A 24,459-nucleotide genomic window follows, 5' to 3' on the forward strand; every position below is an offset into this window, starting at 1 on the left:
TGCTATGCCGACATTACCACATGTAAAGCTTGATGAGGTCTGTGTTTTCTCATTAAAGGGAGAATTCTATGTCTGTAGACACCAGAATTTGCCCTGTTTTAAGCACAAAGTACACAACAGCTGTTCAGAAATCTTTTCTTGTTATCTCTATTTGCTTAAATTGCTAAACTGCTTCCATGAAGTCTGCAAACATAAGGTAATAGTTTGTTTAAGTAGAAGAAGATTGTTTGAAAAGAAAAAAATGAAAATATTCTTAATATTTCTCCTTCCCATTTTCCTTTTTGTACCAGTATCCAGCTGCCTTAATGAATCTTGGAGCCATTCTCCATCTGAATGGTAAACTGAAAGAGGCTGAAGAAAACTACCTCCTTGCTCTTCAACTTAAACCTGATGATGTCATCACTCAGTCCAATCTTCGCAAACTGTGGAACATCATGGAGAAACAAGGTTTAAAGACATCTAAGACATGATGCAGAAAAATCTAAGCTTTTTTTCTTACATTGCTTCATAAGTAGAATTTCCATACGGTTGTCTGAACAGAGAACTCATCAGACTTGACTGCAAGGTTCAGAAGTCTTGGTTGCTGCTAGGTGAAGCTGTTCTGCTTTTTGCCTTTTTTGTTGTTATTGTTAGATTTAAAAAAAAAAAAAATAAAAAAAAAATGGAGATATTCATGAAGGACTTTGGTGTTAGCCTGCAAAAAGATTCAGAACCACAGAACTTGAAAGAGGGTGTCCTGGCATATTTGAAAAATCATTGCAAATTCCGTATTGCTCACTTCTGTGTGGGTACTTGAAATGTATACTGTCAGAGAAACGCTAATGGGAATTTGTACAGTATACACTAAATCATATGGGAGTAAAAGTGGGTAATGGGAGCTCATTAAAATACTGTAACTCATTAAAATGTATGCTAAATCTGGTGTGTTTGCAGTTTGTCTTAATGCTGCTGTATCTCACTTTAAGACCACTTGTTTACCAATTCACGGCTTATAAGGCCAATTTTTATTTTTCTAAAACCTGTTTGTGTTTAGATGGTGGCATTCAATTTTTTCTTTTTTTTACTGCAAATATGCATATTGTTTCAACTTATTTTATCACAGTTCTCTTGAAATATACATGGTTAAATTGGTGTGGTCTTGACAAAATGAGCAAGCAATTGCCCAAATTCTACATCACACGTGTATGCAGAATCTAAAAAAAGGAAAAGGCATGATGTAGCAATACAAGTGAGACTGATGTTTGCCCTGGTATCAAATGAATGTGATCAGATTGTCATCTTAGAAAAAAAAAAAAGACTGTCTGGATTCTGCATCCAGTATTTTTGCAATAAGTCATCCAAGTGAGATTTGAAAATAGTAGTCTGTGCATATTCTACACAGACTTCATGAGCAACTCAGTGAAAAGGGACTAGAAGATAGGTAAAGGGACTAGAAGATAGGATTGGTGGGGCTAGAAGATAGGTAAAGGGAATGGATTAGGTTATATCCAAAACATCATAGATAAGGATAAATGTGTTACTGGTTGCCAGTTACTTTTCATAGTGGTGTTATAAAAACATATTACCTATTCAAATTCTAACCAAATATTATAATTCTGTTTGTATTCTGATGTATACTAGCAGCAGAGCTGTCAAATATCTAAATATGCTTCTGATGAGGTTCTGTTTATTTGTAATTCAGAATAACTTGGCTTAATTACTGTTTTATTCTTCAGTTTATGAGTGTACAAATAATTTATTTTAAATTACAGTGTATTGAAGATTCAGTCCTCTTTTTTTTATTTTTATTTTTTTATTTTTTTATTTTTTTTCTTTTTTCCCCAGGCCATTTGTTAACTGCTCTCTTTCTTTGGAATAAGTATTATTGCTTTTAAGAAAATGTACTATTTCATTTAATGACCTGTTGATGTCTGCTTCAGTCTTCATTTCATAATGGTAGACGTAATGTTAAAGTGGTAGAGCACCTTGAACTGAAGCTTTTTCAGGATATTCTGCTAAAACCTCATTATTACTGAGGAAATGTTGTTTTGTTATTTGGTCTTTTTCTTCCTAACTACTAAGCACCATTCCAACGAAACAATAGAGAAGAATACTTTGCTGTATTTATTTATTTATTATTCAACTACAGCAATGTTACCTGCTATTAACGCAATAGTCTTTCAGTTTTGTTTCATTGTTTCTTGTTTTTTGTTTTTTAATTTGGCTTTCCTGGCATTTTTTGTGTGGTTAGTGTGCTTACCATATTGGGAAAGGGGACATTTCTCTACCATCTCAGTCATTCTCCCATTATATTTGGATTTTAAACCTGTACTGAAACTGGTCGAGGAATGGCTCTTTCAGTCACTATAGTAAAAATGCGGTAGTGTGTGTTTCCTTTTCTTTCCTCTTGCTCACTAAAATATCATATTGCTATGTTCACAAGAGGACTACCATAAGGGCCGGAGGGGCAAGGTTGTTTAGTTTTGTCGAATGTATCAAGTTTTTCTCAAATAATGTTATGGCTAGAAAAGCAAAGTGGAAGGGTCAAGAGTTGAATTTGTTCTTTATCATTGAAACCAGTGGTAGAACACAATAGTAGCTTGAACTTATTTTCCTGCTTTACTGACTTTCTGGAAAATGTATAGAATTCAGTATAAAACTGTGTACTCAACATCCATCAAACTCTGATGGCTTCTTGGTCTTAACCAATCACTATGTTATATGTTTCCTTCAACTTGTACTCATTCTTGTTTATTAACTTTTATTCATTGCACAAAATAGGGAAAGGGGGAGCACTCGTATGATGCAGTGTCAGGCTTGCATTGATAACTCTTTTTATTTGTTTCCTTAAGAAAAAAAGAAAAAAAGAAAAAAAAGAGAGAGAAAAGGAGTAGCGTAAATTTAACAAGTATGTCCCTGAATATGTTTTTTTAATATAAGTCTGGGCTTGATAACTTTCTTCTTTTGGGATGAATTTAAAACATGTTTAAAATCTGTCTCTCTGCTCAGGGATTTATGATGGGTTATTGCAGACAGTGCTAAAAAATAAAAAAGCACAAAACAAGTTTACTAAATTAAAATTTTATTTTTTGAAAAACTGTTATTTGTATAAATTATCAGATTTGTAGGCTTTCCTTTTTGTAGAAATAATTGTTTATGTGCCAGATAAGAGAATTTCAATTTTGTTTTCAATAATAAAGCATTGATAACTAACACAGTGTGCATTCCTTTATCTGTTACTGTAACAACTCTATTTTTCAATTATTATTCTTATGTAGTGAGTTACATTGGCTGTTCTAGGTATAAGAAAACCATAAAGCTTAAGTACAGATGTTTTGTAGCTGGCTTTTTCTATATTCTTTTTACCTTTATTACTCATTTGATATTTTAAGAAAGGTTCCCTGGAAGCATTTTGATATCTCTAATTGTTAATTCTTGCCAAAAGTGTTATGGTAACTATTACATTTAAATTCTTTTTTCTAAACTTCATGGGAATAAGAGCTTACGAATAAGTTATGCTTATAATTTATTTTTATATTATTATACGAATGTGACCTCAAATAAATTGTTTCTAAAATTTGTAGTTGTCTACATAAGCTGGAAAGAAGTCTTGGCTTTACATGTACTGCCTTTTTAGTGTTTGAGGTCACCTTTCTCTGATGCTATGTTGTTATGTGATCAATTTTAAAATCCACCTTATTCCTACACAGGAGATGTCATGAAGACAAATGCTTCTTTGATCCTCTGTGGAGTTTTTCCTTCATCTTTCATGGACAGAGCCCTTTTAGTTCAGTGGACCCAACAGCAGTTTTCTGCTGCCTACCTAGTCCTGTTGCATTTAGGTGCTGTGCATTGATGGATTTGTTCTACAGTTGAAAAATATCAATGGACACAAGTACAGCACAAGAGAGGGTTTGGGTCACTGACTTCCAAACTCAATTATCATTCCTGATTTTTATCAAAGGTCAAAGTTTTCTTTCAGTCATGATCATTTCTTACTAAGTAGGTTTTAATGAAATGACAGATGACATATACAAAGTTTCTTGTATGCAAAGAATCTGATCTGTATCAGTGCTTTCTCATGGAAACAATCTAAAACTGCTTGAGCTCCCATTTTGCAATCTTATCCCTAAATCCTTCTCTGTGAGATCTTGTTCTGTCTGTGTTGTGTTTTAATTCCAGTGTTCCTATTCTTCAAAACATTGCACCTGTCAGGTAGCAGATACATAATAGCATCTCCATTTCTGATGGAGGGACACAGCAGTTTCACACAGGTGTAATTAAGCAGGAAGAATGAGGTGGCTTTTTAAACCTGATGTGTTGTACAGGCCCATCTGGACTTGATCTCTGTAGCTGGCACAGATGGCTGTATTACTTCTGGGGCTTGAGCTAGGATAACAGTAAGTTGGTAAATTATTCCATGTAAATACATGTAAATGGCTTGGGACTCTCTAGCATGGCTGTGTGGCGCAAGCTTTCCCACAACAGCTTTGACCACCAGAGGTGAATGGAGGTAACATGGGAAAATCTGTCTCCAGTTCAGGTGTGAGAATGGTTACTGATGGCTGAATTAATTACTGTTAATTTTGTATCATCTCTAAAGGTTGCAAGGCAAAAATTTCAGTGAGAAAATCTGAAGTGATTTAGAAATAAAATGTGGAAAATCAGAAGAGAATCCCATATAATCATTTCTCTTTCTTAAACTTGCATTTGTAGTTCTTTGAAAATAAAATTGAGTCCCCCCCCCCCCCCCCCCATTCAGGTGTTATTCTTGTGGATGGTGAATGCTTTATCTCTCTGAGGTTCACCAGTACAGCACTAGGAGAATGAGTTTTAAGGTACAGAATGTATCCCTTTTTATGTAGGTAGTAGAAATGGAAGTGTCAGGGAGGCAATGCAGACGTTTCTGTGGAAGTTAGAAATTCTGGAGGACAGACAGACTATTACAACAACGAACAAGGAACCCCAAGATCAAGATATACCAAGATAAACTAAAAAGGGGGAGAAAAAATACAATACAGACTACAGGACATACAAATGTATTCAACTTGAAAGAGTGAATACATACCACAAGTTATTTCACTTGATTAGAAAACCTTCAAGTATGCATATGTATTCAAAAGTCAAGTTATTGTTTCTCCCTTCACCTTCTGTTCTTTCTTTTCTCATTGTATTTCCTCTGTCCTGGAGTGCTGGTTCTTTGATACTATTGCTGCTGTAGGTAGATTCAGACAGCTTTGAAGATTACAAATGAGGAAACATTTCAGAAGGCAGAAACATCAGAGTGGACCTTTTAGAAAGGTATGAAATAAAGCAGATTAATTATCTCATGCTTGCTAACTACTCATTTATTTGAATATAGAATCAGTGACAGAGCAATTACATTAACTTGAGTCATTGAGTTTGCAGGTATTTCTGTGCAAATTTTGAAGATGGACTTTGTTTATAAATCTGTATCAGTCTGTGTGCATTTGAGCACATTCACACTGAAGAAACCTTAAGATTTCCTGTTGAACCTGAATCTGACTGTACGAAGCACCCTCCCACAGGGTTTTGAGTCATTTAAGCTACAGGTGCGACAGTTTTGTGATAAGCAGAAATTGAACTTGGCTTTGATGGCTGATCTTATGTTCAGGTTGGATTTCAGGAATGATTTAAGCCATCTGATTTTCAACAAATAATGCATTGGCTTGCTGTGTAAGAAATTGAAGAGAGCAGAGCATACTTGAGAGGTTTTATTTCTTCTCTAGGCTTTTTTTTTTTTTTTTTTTTTTTTTTTTTTTTTTTTTTTTTTTTTGTAAGCAAAGCATTTTTTATCCTTTTCTGGAGAAATCTATTTTATCTTGTCTCTAATTTTCTTGAAAACAGATGTTCTTGTATACCCAGTATTTTTCTTTATTACAATGGGAAATTACTTTTACATAGAGCAGATTTATGTATTATTTTGACATGTTTGTTGCAACCACAAACATAAGTTTCTCTACAATAACTTAATACAGTGTATTGTTCCTTATATTAAATAGTTTCTCTCTTCTGGCTTCTATCCAGTACACAAAGCCAATCATTACAACAAAGAATCACTTTTGCACACCCACAGATTCTGGAATCCAGTATTGTTCTTCTTGTGGCAGTGAATATTTTGATATGATGCCATAAATCTGTCGGATGCTAGAAAAATATCTTATTTATGCTATATAATTGAATCTCTTCTTTCTTTTCAATCACTGTTTCATAGACTTTATTTTTTATTATTAGTTTTTTTTGTTTGTTTGTTTGTTTTTTTAATTGCCCTTTGTTGCACTTAATGAAAGTCTTCAGGGTTCTTTTTCCTAATAAACGAACTATGAATAGCAACAGAGAATTCTGTACGTGGCACTCATGTCTTAACATTCACTGGAAGAGCAAAGCTTGTCACTGTCATGAGAAATCTCTTCTTTGAATTGATATTTTTTCCTCTGAAATGCAGTTTCTCTATGAAATTTGTGTGTCAATTCATTTTTTATCTATATACCTAAATATCTGTTTGATGGTTTTGTTTGTTTGTTTGTTTGTTTGCTTCTTTGCTTTATGGAATAAGTCTCCTGGCTATTGTTTTCATTGGTTGAAGTCTTTCGGTCGCTCTTGCGCAGAATAATTTTCTCTCCTCTCTCTTTATTAGTCATATGGATGATATAGAGACCAGAAGAGGAGCTGCTTTCCCTGAAGCTAAAGACAGAGAGAAGTTTTGGTTGTGAACTGAGCTTTTACATCAGTTTAGTGCCTCATAGTCAAAGATGTTAAAAAGATTTAAATTTATTTTATTTATTTTATTTTTTTTTTTTACTTTTTAGGAAGTACTGTAAACTATGGACCATTTACGTCTAGACCAGGCACGTCACACCCACAGGCTGCGTGTGGCCGTGGGTGGCTTGAAATGAAGCTCCATGAGACAGTAAACTTTTCACACTATTATGTGATTTTCAGTGATATTTTTCATCAGTTGGTGCGCACAGTTTGAGTGCAGACTGCGTTGGTGACGATCGAACTCTGTGGAGGAGTGCAGTGCTAGCTCCACTTTTCCTGCTCACCACATGCTCTCTTCACTTTATGCACATATGTACGCATGTATGTTCCACTTCCACTGTCAGCTGTTCTAATCATCTTCCCTGCCATATTTACCCAACCATTCTGAACAGGCCATTTACTCTAAGGTTTGTTCTGATTACTGTGAAAACATTGCTCCATTTAGCATGGGAAGAAGAAAAAGAGGTCAAGCCATGTGAAATCAGACATGTGCTGCTCAACTCTCAGCAGTGATACATCAACGTCAGTTAGAGGCAGCCTTATAAAAGTGGCTTTTCTTTAACTTGATGAAGTTGGTTATTTTGAAAAAGAAGGAATTGTGTTCTCTGTAAATAGAATTGTCAGTGTTCAGTTTTAAAGGCTGATTAGCAAAGGGTTTTTATACTGACCAGTGTAATAGTAGTTTAATATTAATATTCTATATTTTTGCTCTTTAGTTCACTTGTTTTGTTGTTGTTGTTTTTTTTTTTCAAACCAATTTCAGTCACAGTGCATTTTTAATCATCTTTATAAATTCAGCTACATTTGAAATAATTTTTTCAAATTTACTTGAGTAATAACTAATAAAAGATGTCATCAAACAGGTAATCCTTCTTATATGTTTATTTTATTCCAAGGAAAGTTTAGGAATAAGGACAAGGAAGGAGAAGGTATTTTTTATATTATTTTTTTAACACCACTCATGGGAATGAGCTTAACTAATTCAACAGGGAAAAGAAAGCTGGACAGAAAATGTGGGAAGCTGCTCTGTAACCATTTATTTTATTTCTCTATTGCAAAAATCCTGAGTGACATTTCTGTTCTCAGGAATGTTGGTTGGGACAGTATGCCATGTTTTGGCAAATCCCAAATGGTCACATCCATCTGTGCAGTTTCTTATTCAGCATCTCCAGAAGTGACAAGATGAAAACATCATCTCCCAAAATTCCCTAACCTTCATCTTCCCATAACCTCACTTCTGCCATTGGCTATTGTCCTTCCTTGCCCTGCTGTATTCATTGCTGACAGTACTGTCCCAAGAGCAGTGATTTGTTTCTTTGACTTGTCTGTGAAGTACTCTGTTCTTCAATGAAAATGTGTAAATAGAAGTAATTAGTTTTCTGCCTCATTTGGGAAAGTATTAGGAAGAATAAGCAGGATATACCAATCTAACTTTTCAATAAGTTACTTACAGGATTAAAAATTTTTTAGCATGCACCTCCCTTTTTGCCTTTTAAATGACAAGAAAAGGCAGTAATACTTAAAATGTAGAACTGCCTCATGCATTTCAGATTAGAGAAAGTCAGAAAGCTGCAGAAATGGTAGATGGACACATACTGAATAAGCAGCATTACTTGGTGTTGGATTTCTACTTTTAATTCAAGGTTGGGATGATATAACCATTCCCTGTACCTCGTAAGGGGAGTTGTACAGGTTCCAGCCGTCTGTTAAATTATGCATAAGTGATTATTATGAACATGTAGAGAAGACAAGAGGGATGATAACTGTGCATATAACAAAGCCCTATGAGCCTACTTGATTTGAAAAGTTGGATACCCAATTAGAAGAACTGAAAGATTTTTTAATTTTTTTTTTTTTTTTTTTTTTTTTTTTTTTTTTTTTTTTTTTTTTTTTTTTGTAGTGCAGTCTCCCTCGCTGCAAAGTTCAATGTCCAGAATAATTACAATTGGCTCCAATTCTTCCATATCAGATATAGTAAATTCTGTGTTTTAAACAGTGAAATGCTGGAAAAGATCCAGATAGCTATGTCTTTTATTTAAATGCTTTAATATGTTGATACTTTTCTGGCAGTTACTTCCTCTGCTGGCTGCTTCTGTCCTGGTGGTACTTTGAAAATCAGGAGACAATAAATCAGACTCTCTTAAAGAGAGAAGTTTTGATTACTATTGAAACCCAAACAGAACAAGACATAGCACTCTATGTGTCAAACCTGGAAAGCATACATAATTGTACTGTTTCAAACAGGAAGCTTCTGCAGGGCCTTTCTGCTTGTGAGCCTGTTACAAATTGGCAAATCTTGTCTTAATACAGTTTCTGCAGCTTTTCAGAAAATGCACCCCTCTTTCTGTCTATCTATATACTTTTAGGGAAGAAGTGCTGTCCCACTTGAAGGTGAAAAGTTTCATTACTGAGCTGAGTGAATACAATTGCACTGTTGCTAACAGTTTGGGATAAGGACTTCTTTATATACTGTTTTCTTGTATTGTTTTTCTGAATTCTTAGGAAAGTATCAGGTGTTCTTAGAAATGCTATGCTCAGAAACCCTTAGAGGAAATGTTTTTTTCTGTTAGAGACTATTGCCTCGTTCAGGCAGTGTGAAACTGTGTTATTAAAAGCATGAAGACATGGAAGCTGCTTTGAAGCATCAGTGCTGGAGCAGAGCAAGTGCTGGTTGCTAGCACAGCGAGCTGTTGTTTTACAGTGCAAGGTCACATTGCCATAACAGGGATAGCAGGAACAATTTGCAAAAGGATATTGCATGTGTGTTTTTAGGAAAATACATTCTCTCCAAATGCCCAGAGGACTGTTTGTTGTTATTATGGCAGCACCCAGCTGAGAACTAAGCAATCTTTCAGTTTATCAAATGCACAGTAATAATTATTTATTGCGTACTAAATGAATGTTAAAACTTGAGGAGGTGATGTCTCTGTGTTTCCTATGTATAAGCTCTCCTCCCAATCTACAATATATATATATATATATATATATATAAAAGCATTATTTCTGGCAATTCTCAGTGTGACCTCTCTTATGACTGACTTCAACTACATTTCACAGTCCACTGAGCAATGCTGTTAGAAAATTGATTTAAAACTGTAATTATTGTAGGAGGAATATAATCGTGATTGATGGAACAAAGCCAAGTAATCAGGATGGGTGAGAAGGGAGGGAAGGAATCTCAACCTACAATTTTTTATGCTTTAGCAATATATAAATAAAACAAAATATCAGAAACTGTTTTCTGAAAATATAACTTCTGAAACTTTTGAGTGCGTTATGACTTTTAAATTCACACACACAAAAAAAGAATAAAAATATGACCTGCATCACAAATAAAACCTAAGCTACTTGAAATTGTATGGTTTTCTGACAGATACTAGTTAATGTACATGAAAGAATTATGCTGTCTCTTGAGAATGAGGGTATAATGGACATTTAGCCTTCTTTGTTATTCTTTTCTTTTTTTACATCTACTTGTAACAGCTCATCTGTTAGTAATTAATTTTCTCTGACACATACTTTGTGAACAACTTTTTCCTCTGAAATGCTCATCCTTTTGTGGATTGTGTGTTCACTTTTAAGCAAAACAAACAAACAAACAAACAAACAAACAAAAAAACAACAACAAAAACACCTATAATTATTCATTGAAAGAAGGAAAGAAATCCCATAAGAAATCTAATTGATGTTTGTTGTTTTTGTTTTTTTTTTTTTTCTTTCCTAATCTATGCCATAGCTAAAACTTTGCTTTCAAGTCTGTTTGATCTTTCTAACAACCTCATTGCCCTTCTCTGGACTCATGGTTGTTTGCCAAGCCCTTTTGTCCCAGTAGTAACCTTTTTTTCTGGCAGATTCATCTTCTATGGGATAAGGAAAAGCAAACAGTATGTCAGCTCAATCAAGAAAATCAGTCGAATAATAAATGAAGCTCTAATCTTGGGTACTTTTAGATTCACAATTCAAGCTGATCTTTATGTTAGTTGTTGTTGTTTTTGTTATGTTTTGTTTTCAATATAAAATGTTGCAAAGATTAAACTTTGTAGCTTCTTAGCGACTGTGCATGCACAGTCTTGCAGTCACATTGCTTCTCCTTCCCAGTCATCTGCTCTGTGCGCTGGATGCAGTGGTGCAGGGCAAGTAAGGCATCAAGACTTAATGTTCCTGTGGTGGTCTAAAAGATTAGACACATAAACTTAAAACTGGAAAGCTATCCACCCCAAAATGTCCAATGCAGTAACAATGACAGCACTTTTGATTACAAGCTTGTTTGCTATGCTTAGAATAGACATTCTAGTGCCTAATGTTCACAGAAGGTCTCATCTTTCTGGACCTCACATGAAAAGTAATATCTGCATTTTTTTAGTTTCTTCTTTAAAAAAGCAACAACATAACACAAATTTCACAGTTAATTTCCAAGTCTAAACTGTGCCTTCATAATATTCTGATGATTGCTGGATATCAACTGAGACTCAGTTGCTATCAGTAGCCACAGCAAACATGGTGTGATTTAATGTAATCAAAGCAAAATGCGAGAAGCTGAATTTAATCATCTATCATCTGGTGTGACTAAATGTTTGTTCTTGGATCTTCACTATATGTGAGATGCTCTGTATGAACTTTTGTAACACTGAAAGCAAAGATCTACTTTTTTGATCAAGTACAAGTTAATGTGAGTAGAGGCGAAACAGTCCAATTTATACAGACTTAGAATTATATTTGAAAGGCTTAACAAAACAAATTGGAAAGTACATTTTCTCTAAGCCACTTCTGGAATTGTACCAGAAGGTGTGTTTCACGCTTGCACTGCACAAATAATTGCAATTATTCCATTTGAGAAGCTGGAATGATTGGATCTATTGACAGGCTTGTCATGGTCCTTAACGTAACAGATGTCACTGCAGTCAATGTAACACTACTCGTTCCAGAATATCTAATCTCTATCCCTTTGAAAATATTTAGGTCTCACTAAAAAATATTCTTACATAGAGAAGAGGACTGAATATAAACTTCCTATTTTGTTTGAATTTAATGAAATCCAGTAAAAGCAGATAGGAAATGAAGAAGTTAGATTGGGAAAATGAAGAGGTAGTAGGATATTAACTGAAATACAAAGATAATTTGAAACTGGTGGGAAAAGTGCTAGTAGATGCTGATGTAATTCATGCTAGTAGGAGAAATAAGAAGCATCAAGGATGGACAATGTCACATGAGAATATTTTAAAGAAACATAAGAAATATAACCCTTCTCCCCTATCTCTTTTTCAGCCCAGTCCTGCACTAATAATTAGATGTGCAAGATTTTTTACACCTAGCTATCTACTACAGGAAAGGATAATACCTGCACCCATCCCTGCAATTTAAATAACCACATATTAAGCTTTTGTAACTGGAAATATCATAGGGCCTCACTATAATCTCAGGCACATTACTGTAATTCCAAAGAAATTTCACCAAAGTAAATGTAGTTGTGTAAGCATGTGTAAAATCATAATACAGCCCTATGTCTCCTGAATTTTACTCGTGGGGGTGTTTGGTTGGTTGGTTGGTTGGTTTGGTTTGGTTTGGGTTTGGGTTTGGTTTTAATAAAATGAGAATTTTGAAGAGCATTAATGATTATCATATATTTTTTTCTTACAGTAAGCTTGAAAGGAAGCACGATGATGATTTAGTATTAGTAAGCAGGCCATGGTCTTATTTCCAAATAGGACCTTCACTCGCAGGATGCAAAGTTAACAACATCTGTTGTTCACTACAGACAGTAATGACAAACAGATGTCAATTTCTTTGAATAGCCACCAGCTCTGTGTTTGATTCTATAACTGCTAATGAGATATTTTATTTCCTTTGTTCATAATTCCTGCATAGAGATGTAAAAGGAAAATAATAGTTTTAATTATCTTCTTACAGTGGGCTGGAGATACTAATTCTACTGCTCACTACATCCTGCAACACTCAAGGGTTGCAATACAAAGCTTCTACTTTTCTTACAGCTGGACTTAAGGCAGTTTTAGCTGCAGCTGGACATTCTGACTATAGAGTTTGATTGTTCGCCACCTCTGATGCTAGGTAAATGCATTCTGGAGCCGGAACTTTGTAAAAGGCATATATCTCCAAACCGACCTTACAGGAAAATCTTAATTTCGCAGTAAGAACAGATCTGATTTCATCCCCGGGTCTGATCTTGTTTAGTTTAAAAGCACCCAATTTCAACTCTCTGTAAACAAGCATAAGAACATACAGTTTACAGGAGAAGCATTTTGTCAAGGGTTACCTAGATCTACCTGTGCCCATGACAGGGGCAGCCACCCCGTAGGGCCCCTGGCCCGGAAAGGAAGGGAAAAGGGGAATGGGAAAAAGAACAGCATCAGCAATCTAAGGAGGAAAGCTTATTTTACTAAATATGATATTGGAATACAAGATAACACAATATAATACAATATGATTGAGGCTAATAAATCGAACGAAACAGAGAGAGAGAATCCCCAAAAACCGAGAGGCCTACTATGAACTCTAGGCGACACGGCTGGAACACTTCCCACTTTGCTTTAGTCCGAGAGAGAGAGAACTGCAGCCTGGGAGCGAGATTATATATGTCCTCCTCCTGTGACTTATTTCTGGCCGTGACGTCCTCTGGGATATGTAGTTCTCCTCCGAGAGCTGAGCACTCAGGATGCTGCCATTCTACAGAACTGGAGCATGAATGATCCATACTGCACATGATGTTATGATGTTGATTATTGACAGCAACACCACAAAACCATGACACATTTGAGCGTGTTCATTTCTGAAATTGTTTGTACTCAGGATGTTCCTCATAATCATTTCACACTGAGTCTCATTATGACATTTAAGCTCTAAGTATTCCATCAACAGAGAATGGAACTTTGTCCTAAGTTGGCGAGTCTCAGTGATAGCTCTGTCACTGGCCCTTAGTGACCTCACTCCTGTCTCCCCCTTGGAGGACATCCAGCAAACTATTTTTGATAGCCGGACAGCTGAGAGGTGAGCCATTGCTGCCTCTGTGGTCCAAGATTGCCCAGGGTTTGAGTTTTTTCACATGTGAGGTACCAATGCTCAATTTTTAATATTTTATTTAGCCTATAAAACTACTTAGAAATTTTATCATACTTTCTGGTTAGTGTATTTTTAAACTCGCACAGTATATTTTTGCATGTGCTCTTGACTTTGAATTATTCAGTTGGTTGAGAGGCAATACATTTATAAAGATATTGTATTTTGAAAAGATACTCAATGTAAAATTGCTCAATAAGTACATTTCTTTTGAAGCTTATGCTATTCATATTACTTTAAAGTACCAAAATTTCTAATCATTATGCTCTTCCGTTTCATTAAAGTTAATTGATTTCAATCATTTGAGATAATGCTTTTCTCCTCTAAGTACTTTAGTAGAGACTGAATCATGATTTTGATGGAGATTATTTTATCTTTCTGGTTAATTTGTCTTTGAACTTCCACACTTAACAGCACATCTTTTATTATTGTTACCTTCCTTCTAAAGTGGTAGACAAAGTTGAAAGAATTGCATTTCCTTGGACCAAGTGAATTTGTTGTAAACAAAGACTATTAAATGTTGAAAGACATTCAAAGTGGGCAAAAGAGAGAAAAAAAATAATACCTGATACACAAACATATAATACAAACAAGTAAAAAGAAGAAAAGAACACAGAGAACAAACCAGGTTACCTCAAGCTGGGTAGAGAAACAGCTTTGATAACTGTCATGCATTGCTGTTTAGCAAATTGCTTCTTGTCTCAAAAATAGCTTTGCATAATCAAACATATTTGAATATTCAAGTGGCTGTTTCCTTGCACACACCTTACTTGCATGTAGTGAGTCTTATATGATGTTTTTCTGCGTCTCTGTCTCAATCCTACCAGGCTGTGCTATTTCTGGCTGAATTCTACCAAGAGTGGCATGCATTTCACTGCCCTATCATTAGCCTGAAACTAGGTAGCTGAGTGAAGGAAGAGGACTCTATTATTGTTCTTTCCCACAATCCCATCCCTCCTCTGGTGCTTTCAGGGAAATATTGAAAACAAATCCAAACTGGAGAGCAAGAACAATGTGGGAAAATAGGAGCTTGCACCTTTTAGACATCAGGGAATCCAACCATTAGACACAATCCATAGGAAATCAGGCCTCATTAATTCTGCATCTCACAGAACTGTTTTTCCAATGTAAGGAGGCTCAGCTGTGCAAGCAAATTTTTTTTTCTGAGGCTTTCAGTCTGAGTGCTCAGTTTGGGTGTATATGACATCAGGTATTTTAGACCTGACTTCCTGCAGTGAAGGAAAATTCCACTGTTAAATTGTTGTGCACTTGATATTTCTAAAGCTTCCACTCTTTCTATGACAAGCTGGGTAATTCTGGCAGTCCTCTTGTGCAGCGTGTCTTCATAGACTTCAATGTCATGTTAGAAGCTCTGATGTAAAGAGAGATTTAAAACACCGCTCACTATTTTATGAATACTAGTATATTCCTTAATACCTTTTCCTGAGGCTATCAGAATATTTTGATGTCCCATCACTCCTGCAGCATACAGAAGGGTCACAGAGCAGCAATTTTCCCGTGACAAGAATGCCTTTGAAGCAAAACAAAGCAGTATTTAACACTTCAGAGCAACTCTCAAAAGCAGTCACTGCTAAAACCAATTGTGACTGTCAGAGGAATGTAGGTCAAAAAGATGCAATTATCTAGCTGGAAATTTTAAAGGATAGTGAGGTTAGCATCCTAATCCTGTGCTACAGATCCACAGAGTTTTTAGAAACCACAACTGAGAAGACCCTCTGCCTTATTTCTTCTTGGAAGTAGAGATTCCCTGTGAAGTTCAATGATTGATGATGCTGTGTTCCAAGTGCTGTGTGGTATTTGCTCACTCTGCGCTACCCACTTCCTATTGTACTCTGGGATTCCAGGAGATCAAGGGAGGTCATGAGATCAATGTAAAGGGCTACAACAAAATTCTTCCAACAAATGAAACAGTATTTTGAAACTGACATCAAGGAAGAGAATGTCAAAAGCAGAGAACTGGGAAATGGCCACCCAGTAATGCAGTATCTTTCATCTTAATGTATCCCAAACAATCATAAAAATGCTAACAAATGGAGATCTCCTTATTTTCTGCAGCTGCCTGGGAGGTGCAAAATTATAGACCCAGGGGAGCACGCACCCTTGCTATTTAATATCATGTTTATTACATCTGGCTTTGTGGATTGGCAATTCTACTCTGTTATCTGTGAATTTTTATATGGCTTTGTTCACAATAGCATCTGAGCATGTTCCAGTAGTTCATAAACTACAGGCTGAAAAGCTGACCTGTAGTTCTTTTTTTTTTTTTTTTTTTTTTTTTTTATTTTTATTTTCTTCCCAGGGGAAAAGAGTATACTAATGGATGTGAATGGCTTAAATTTATAGTTAAAGTCTACTTTACGGTTATAGCTCTAATATATGTTTTTTATTAGCAAAGATATCCTGTTTTGTGTTTATACTGGATGTCTTCAGTACAGAAAGTTGTGAAAAAGCATCTTGTATTTGGACTGGAAGGCAGTGAGTGCTCCAGACCTTAGTTTATAAGGAAGTCTGTTAAAGAACTTCAAGCCAACCTGTGGAAAAATAGTGCTCATAAGCTGCACAGGATTTATCCTTCCTTTGAAATGCTCTGTTGTGCCAGAAGAGCAAATCTGTGTATATCACAGTTTTTATCAAGCAAATTATGTAAACATTTCATATGTTAGCCATAGACATCCGAATACCTGCAAATACTGTCTGCTTTCACCTGAATCTTTATCCACTGAAAGGATGATGTAGAAATTTAAGAACGGTTTTGATATGCTTTTCACAGGTCTATATTATCAGGCATTTATATGCTTTTACTGGTCTGTGGTTTGGAGAAGAAGCATGTTTAGTGTCAGCAAATATATCAAAAATGATGATGAACATCATGTTACTGTTCAGATGTGGCATGTGGCAACAAGCCTTTCTGGTGGAACAAAGATCACCGACCTTCCTTGCAGTTTAGAAACTGCAGCAATTGCACTTCTTTCATTAATGAGCGCATCTAAATTGTGGATTTTTGTGATGTGCTCAGTTCTGACTGATGCATCCAAACCAAACATGAACTATGGTGGGCCATGTGCATAGTGAGTTAAAATCTGAAAACAGTTTTATTTGTAAGGGAAATTCAGAAATACCAGATGGTCATTGATAACCCTAATATAGAATCTCTATCAGTCACCAGCAGTTTTTAACTGTGTGTGCTAGGTACTCAAGTGACCATTCAGCTAATGGTCTGCTAACTACAGAGAAAATGCAACTAGAGAGAAGATGAAACCACTGTGTACCATTGGCACTTAGCTTTTGAGGCCTTAGGAGAGACTCCATAAATATTTCTAATGGTTTCAGTGTGTTTCCTTTGGGGTGCATCAAAACCAGTTCAAGCAGAGCGAGTCAGAAAAAGCAGGAAGGCTTTGTCTGTACAGATGGGTGCAGACAGTCACGCGTTTGATCTTCTTGCACACTGAGCTGCCTGAACAGAAGCCAGCTATTGCCTGGAAGCCATAAAGACTCATGAATATATCGCTGTGCTGGAGCTCACAAGCCTTACCAGCTCAAGGGCTACTTTTGTTTCAATAACCTCTTTATAACTGTTTTTTCTTCCAATGAAGTTTCTTCCATGAAGTGATCCATGACCACAGATCACTGATTCTCAAGAATGGAAAGCTTGAAATGTCTTACATGCTGCTAGACCTGCAAAGTGATCAGTAGTTACTGTTATCTGCGAAGTTTTATCAGCTCCTTATTCTACTGAAGAAAGAATCACCAGATTCTATTTAATGCAAGACCCTGCTCTATTAAAAGTGAAGAAAAGGGAGTGGCAGTTCTAGCAAAATAAAACCTAGTGATAATAAATAATTTTCTGTTTAATGTATCTGAAGGGTCCATAGCGCTGTACGACATGGCTGCAGGCTCCTGTTTAGTGATCTGAGTTAACAACTGGCATAACATGGAGCAGCTGCTCCATGCTCCAATACTCTGTGCCCTGACACAGCAATTCCTGTTTGCTCCCCTTGGTGAGGGTAGAGTGGACAAGGGTGAGCCCTGGAGCTTTAACTTTCCTTATGGGAGACAGTGCTAAGTGGATAAAAAATAAAGAAAAAAAAAAAAATCACATAAAAGGCAGGGAGGATGACAGAGTATGTGTGATAAAAACAGAGAGGAAAAAAAGTTGTGAACAGAAAGAATAAAGTGATATTGTCATAACACACACAGGCCTCCCTTCTGGAAAGGACAGGGAGTAATTGTCAAACTCAGTGTGCTGCAAACCCAGTTTCAAACTATCATTAATAATCTTGAGAAATGAGTCTGTAGGATAGAAATGAAACTGGCAGTATTTCAGAGGCAGAGTTGACATCGACTGTCATCCCATTGAGAGACATCCCCAGTTAGGGCCTGTTAATGCTGCTCTCCTGTCAGAGTGACATATAACATTACATGTTAAACAAGTGGCAGACGAGACAGTTTGGAGGCAAATTGTTCAGCAGATGGCATGGAGTACTTTACTCACCATTTGAAGTTAGAAAATAGAACAAATGCCATTTTTTACATTCATTCCAAATACTAGTCTGGGTACTGCTCAGCAGCTTCCTTCCTTTGTTGTGGCTGTTGAGATGAGAGGAATTTCATGGTATGACTATAATATGGAGTATTTCAAGTGTAACTCTAATCATGTGTCTATGCTTGTACATACACACTGAGAGGAGATGGCAGGAATGCTGGATATAGCTGTGCCTGAGCTGCAGTAAATGCATTCTTTGAGCATATTGTATCTCCAGATATCTGTTTTGAGCTCTGAACCACCTGTGACTCATAGGGTATTTTTCCTTTTAAATCTTCACAATAAATAGATACACTTGACTTACAGCATCTTCATTCATTATCAACTATAGAAGAAAAAATGTGACATTTTCTTTGGGATCTAAGAAAAGAATGATATAAACAGCATGATAAATATTTTCTCTCTCATAATGTTCAATCTGTGTCTCTCTGAAGTAAGTCCCATTGACTTTAGTGGTGTTGGACTTTGCTCTTATAAACCAAGCAACTAATCTCTTAGGAAAAATAAAAATCTTCAGCCACTGGCTTTGGGCATTTTGAATGGAATAAGAGTTTGGATCTAAATGGATCCTCATATTAACCACCCTATAGACAGTCCTGTTTCACTTTCCCAATTACAGTGGCTTTCTTCCTCTGACTCAAGAAATGAACAGTGAACGACATGGTATCACAATGCAAAGTGACAGGCAAGGAGAAGTGCCATCAACAAGTATTAGTAATGTTAGCTTAGCGTTTAGTGCTTTTTGTTAACTGATAAAACACAGCCTCTTCCCTGAGGAGTTCACAGGTAGACTAGAATAAACAGTGGCATTCAAAATCCTTTTAGCAATTCAGAATAATAATTCCTCATCTTAAATGTGATTAGAAAAGCCTTAGTATGGAAAGGTGGATCCAGTACCAAATTCCAGTCCATAGAGTATTTCTTATTCTGTAAATGTATGAAAAAACAGGAAAAAAGAACATCTCACCTTTACTAGTGGATGAGTGGAGTATTCAACAGTCATACTGGATAGCAAAAATATCCTGCTGCACATAGCTTTCTTGGATGCAGCTTATGAATTTATGGTCTTATTCAGTGGTATCCAGTTCTATGCATTAAAAATAAATTTTTAGATTGTGAGAGTTTTTGATTAGTGTGTAGTAGCTAAAGTTATGTCTATCCAAAAATTCACAGGTAATGTTCTGTGTTCATTTAGTATTTATTGGAAGACTTAGTGATGTATTTAAAAATAATTACTAGAGAAGCACAAACATAAACCTTGGTAATTTAATAAGACTTTGTTTTGTGTTTTCTTGAAGGGTCATATACTATTGACATTTTCATTGAAAATGTATAAATCTGATCATAAAATAGTGTTATTTCTGATCATACAGAACATGGAAATATAGTTGTTAAGAGAGAGGGATGATACCTTTTATGTCCAAGATACAGAAGGTCACTTTTCCTATGAATATATTAAAAAAAAAAAAAAAAAAAAAAAAAAGTGTTAAATTAATGAGAATTGTTATCTGAATTAATATCATTTTTATGACATTTTCTTTTTGACAGTCTGGTCTGCTCCATGCCCCACCTGGAAGGCCCAACAAATTCCACACGTATGTTTAAAGGTAAGATTGTTTGTTACCCCAAATATATGAATGAATGAATATGAATATATATAAATGTATAACAACCTAAGGCTATTTTATTCTGGCATCAGCTGTCTATTTATCAAGTTGGAAACTTCAGATCTTGTTGTGATTTTATTGTGATTTTAATGTGTGTATATGCATAGAAAATACAATAGTGAAAATCTTATGGCAGAATTGGGGCTGGTTTTAGTAAAAGGTTTCCAAACCTTTTTTCTTCAAACTTGGGAACCTTCTTATGTATCATTCATGGTTCATAAGGAGCAGGTATGAAATAATGCATTTAATATTTTCAGGAATGTAGTATACTATTAAAGTCACAGGTTGATTTTCAGTGGTGACATAACAATTTTAATGCACAATAAATCTATTTAACAATGCTGTTAAGCCTTTCATTTTTTCTCAGCAGGCCACAATCTTCTATGGCATTTCAGATACTCAAACTCATCTCAAAACAGGGTGATTTCTCTGTTTTTATTCCCTGTTGATAATAATCACAAAAGTTACTGAATGCAGATATACTTCATGTATATTTTTAGATGTTAAGACAAATATTGCTCTGAGCTTAATGAATAAATTAGTACAGATTCCAATGATAAAGGGATCTGTCAAAGATGGGAGCCTTTGAGTTATCATTTCTGTATCAGTGTAAATGAATTTTTTGTATCTTTTGACACCATGAAAACATACACACCAATTTGACACTGTTCTTTAACAAAAAATTATAATGCAACCACTTTCCACCTACAGCTGTTGATAGAGCTTTAATATCTACTTATTCCTTTTCACTGATCTTGACCTTGATTTGTTATAACTTGGTATGCTCCAAGTCATTATGAAACTATTTATTTATTTGGCTCTGTGACATGTCTGTTAGTAATCAACTGCTGTTTTTCTGTTACTATGTTTCTGAACAATATGAAACGTACAAAAAAGAACCAAACAACAAATGGCAATTGCAATTGTTATGAAGTTTATGGGGAACAGCCTGAACTTGTTATAGTTATTTTTACATGGGAAAATCATGGAAAAGGATATTCACAAAGTATGATATAAAGCTCCAAGGCTTTTTCTACAGTTTAATATAGAAAGATGGACCTGGCTTAGCTCTTCTAAATGACCCTCTGCCCTTTTGAATACGGTACAGAGAGAGAGATCAGCCTTATTAAGATAATGTTGGCCTTTATGAACACCCCTCACAGAGATTAATAGGGATGGAAGAGAAATGAAGCACTAATAAATGTGTAAGACATTTTCTGAAGAGGCTTAAGTAGGTCTTGTTTTTCTAAACTATTAAGAAAATCTCTATGTCCAGAAAGGCCAATTCAGTGGCAGATGCCATTTCCCCAAATGAGGTCATATAGATAGTAATAGGAATAGTAGTGAAGTATGGGGCTTTAAGTCATTCTGTGTAGTTTTCCATTAGTTAAATAGCCAATTAAAATAATCCTTAGAAATGAAATTTCAGTTCTGTGTCAATTTCCTTAACGTGCTCTGCCCTGTTCAAAACTTACTATGGCTCTTTTTGCTACTTGACAGTAGCTATATGGATATTGTCATAATAAATACTGAGACTACTATATCTATGTAGCAGAGCTTTGAAACTGAGAGATTAAAATAGAACTGTCATCAAAAGCCTACCCAAAAGTCTCACATAAAAAAATCCAACACACCTGAGGTAGAGCTACTACTTGTATGAAAACCCTTGGGAAATGGCAGAAACAGTATGAATGAGTACTTAAGTCCTTGCTGTGGATTTTGGTAGTAAAATCAGTTGAAAATATGAACATACAATCACAAATAAAACTAGATCTAAATAGGCAAATGAAGGTAAATACCATTAAGAACTGCTTGCATATACGGGATCAAGGAAAGCAATCAAGAGGAAAGAAGATATTATTTTATCTCAAGATTATCTTCAATTACTTGTTAATAGAATCGCAAAGAGTGTTTCAAATCTCTGGTTTAATTAAGAGGTAATCCAGAATTATCACATTTAATTATTTTGTAAAGGTCATTAAGTCTTCAGTCTTTGTCCAAAAGACACCCATTGTGAAGTAGGCTATTAGCATAGAACAAAAAGAGCATCCCACTGAAGTGGGTAAAACTACATGGAACTATGCTTATTGACGCATATGAACAGCTGAGGTTCTTCACTAGATAGACAATTTACAAACTAATTTGTCACATTCTTGAAGAGACGAAAGTACAAGTAATTAAACTGGATGATCCTGGATTACTTTATGTAATCCAGTGATACAGAATGGTTGTTACTAAAAAAAACACTCTGATCTTCAGTAATCTCTAGACTAGGCATTTAGTCTTCTTACCTCACATATGTGACTCATGGCTGCTTTTAACGAACCTGTTTTCTGTACATGTTCTTTCCCCCTCTCCTTTTTTTTCTTTCTTTCTTCCCCTCCCTTGGAGTTAATTTAAAGCTATTCAAAGAAAGTAATCAGAATAGTTTGTAAAACAATTATGATTAGATTTGTGCCTTTCTCCCTGCCCTCCCTGAAATGTTGGCTTTCAGCACCTCTTGGAAAGTCCCAAAGTAGTTCTAATGTTTATTTGCCTTTTCTCCTCTTGATGTCTCTCAATAGTGGAAAAACATTTCTCTACTGAATATTAAAAAGCAACATTAATCATTCAGCAGTAAGGAGAAAAGCTTCAGCTGGTATAAACAGGCTTCATTGACTTCCACAAAGCGATGATAATTTATGACATGAGAAGATCATGCAGTAAATAGCCTATTAAATCTAAATGAAATGTATAGTTAATTGCACACGACATATGATTTATGGTGCTATTTGTTCTAGGAATTTCTTGACAAGATACCATTACTATTTGGCAAAAGATCTGAAAGTTTTTGTTGGAAATTTGGCTCCATTTTAACTGTAGCCAGTAGATGTCTAAATAAAGCGATAGTAACAAATCTGTTAGTGTTCTTGCTTAATCTGTATTGAATATAAAATACTTATTGCATTTTTGTTTTATTGTCAGAAAATAGTGAAGAATAATTTATTATTTTAATAAAAAACTTCTAAATTCATCTTGATTTATGTTTAGTTGAATAAAGTACTGATTTCTGTCTACTTTCATGAACCAGTTCAACATTAAAAGCCCGATTCCTCCAAAGACCAAGGTCAGTGGTAAGCAGAAACAACTCTTATTTTAACTCTGCTTTGCTTATGTAATTACTGAATTTGCATAGCAATGTTTTCTTGACTTTTACTTTGTTATATAAACAGAGTGCAAGTTTTAATTTTGCATCAGAATAGTTATCTTAAAATGGACACATTACGTGGAACAAAAACATTTAACTTTCAAACATCAGATCCCTGATATCAGGATCTAAAATACAGTCATGAGAAGCAAATTGCTATTTGCAAAGCAGAGAAACAACAGCCAGATTGTTTCTTCTTCACTCACTGTGCACAGTGTGTGTTGGCACTACAATGCAGTAGCTCAAATCTCAAACTGTCAGGACAAACAAACCATGCCCTACAGACAGAATAGGAGGCTGAAGAAAAAGCACAGAAAGGAAACCAGAATTCATCTTAATTTAACAAAAGCCTGCTATATTTGCCAACAGTGTGGTAGATCCTACTTCTGGTTGATGAGTTGTGCATTCCCAGTTTGCCCTTTTTATGCTGCTATTCTCTTTTTTCAGCTTACGACCCTAAGCTTGATTTAATAGGCAATGAAATAAAAAGGGAGGCACATCATTCACACTGATGCTCATTGATGCTTCCTAATTACATCCCAGTCTGTTTTAAATATTCTCTTTCATATTATGAAATGAGAAGGTATCCAACACTACAGATTTAGTTCTTATTTAGATGTCTTTTTTGCATATCTTTAAAACAGTTTGATTTTGTAGAATGCCTGTTTTTTATGAGTTACTATTTTTTTATTATACAATTTTGATCTTAGTTACATTTCCAGCAAACTTTTTTTTTTTTTTTTTTTTTTTTTTTAAATCCCTCTGCTCTTTATATCTGTGTATGATCTTCACACCCTTGCAGCTATACATACACCTAGAATAGGCAAAGCTGTGCAGAAAGAAAACCAACTGGCCAGTGGCTGAAATTCATTCCATGTGCCCAATCACCAGAAAAAGCCTTCCCTTCCCTTCCCTTCCCCTTCTCCTTCCCCTTCTCCTCCCCCTTCTTTTCTTATCTTTTCTTTTCTTTTCTTTTCTTTTCTTTTCTTTTCTTTTCTTTTCTTTTCTTTTCTTTTCTTTTCTTTTCTTTTCTTTTCTTTTCTTTTCTTTTCTTTTCTTTTCTTTTCTTTTCTTTTTTCTTTTCTTTTCTTTTCTTTTCCTTTCTTTTCTTTTCTTTTCTTTTCTTTTCTTTTCTTTTCTTTTCTTTTCTTTTCTTTTCTTTTCTTTTCTTTTCTTTTCTTTTCTTTTCTTTTCTTTTCTTTTCCTTT

General features: G+C 35.2%; 1 protein-coding gene across 2 annotated transcripts in view; it reads left to right on the plus strand.

Moving 5' to 3' along the window:
- TMTC2 (transmembrane O-mannosyltransferase targeting cadherins 2) overlaps nucleotides 1-3,171 on the plus strand; it is a 243,499-nt gene extending 240,328 nt beyond the window's left edge. For both annotated transcript variants that reach the window (XM_072335783.1, XM_072335797.1), the window contains one exon: nucleotides 291-3,171. In XM_072335783.1, the coding sequence (XP_072191884.1) occupies nucleotides 291-470 (180 nt within the window). In that variant the 3' untranslated portion in view covers nucleotides 471-3,171. The remainder of the gene's footprint in view (nucleotides 1-290) is intronic.
- The last annotated feature ends 21,288 nt before the right edge of the window (nucleotides 3,172-24,459 follow it).

The sequence above is a fragment of the Excalfactoria chinensis genome, chromosome 1, assembly GCF_039878825.1.
Source record: "Excalfactoria chinensis isolate bCotChi1 chromosome 1, bCotChi1.hap2, whole genome shotgun sequence".
NCBI lineage: Eukaryota > Metazoa > Chordata > Aves > Galliformes > Phasianidae > Excalfactoria > Excalfactoria chinensis.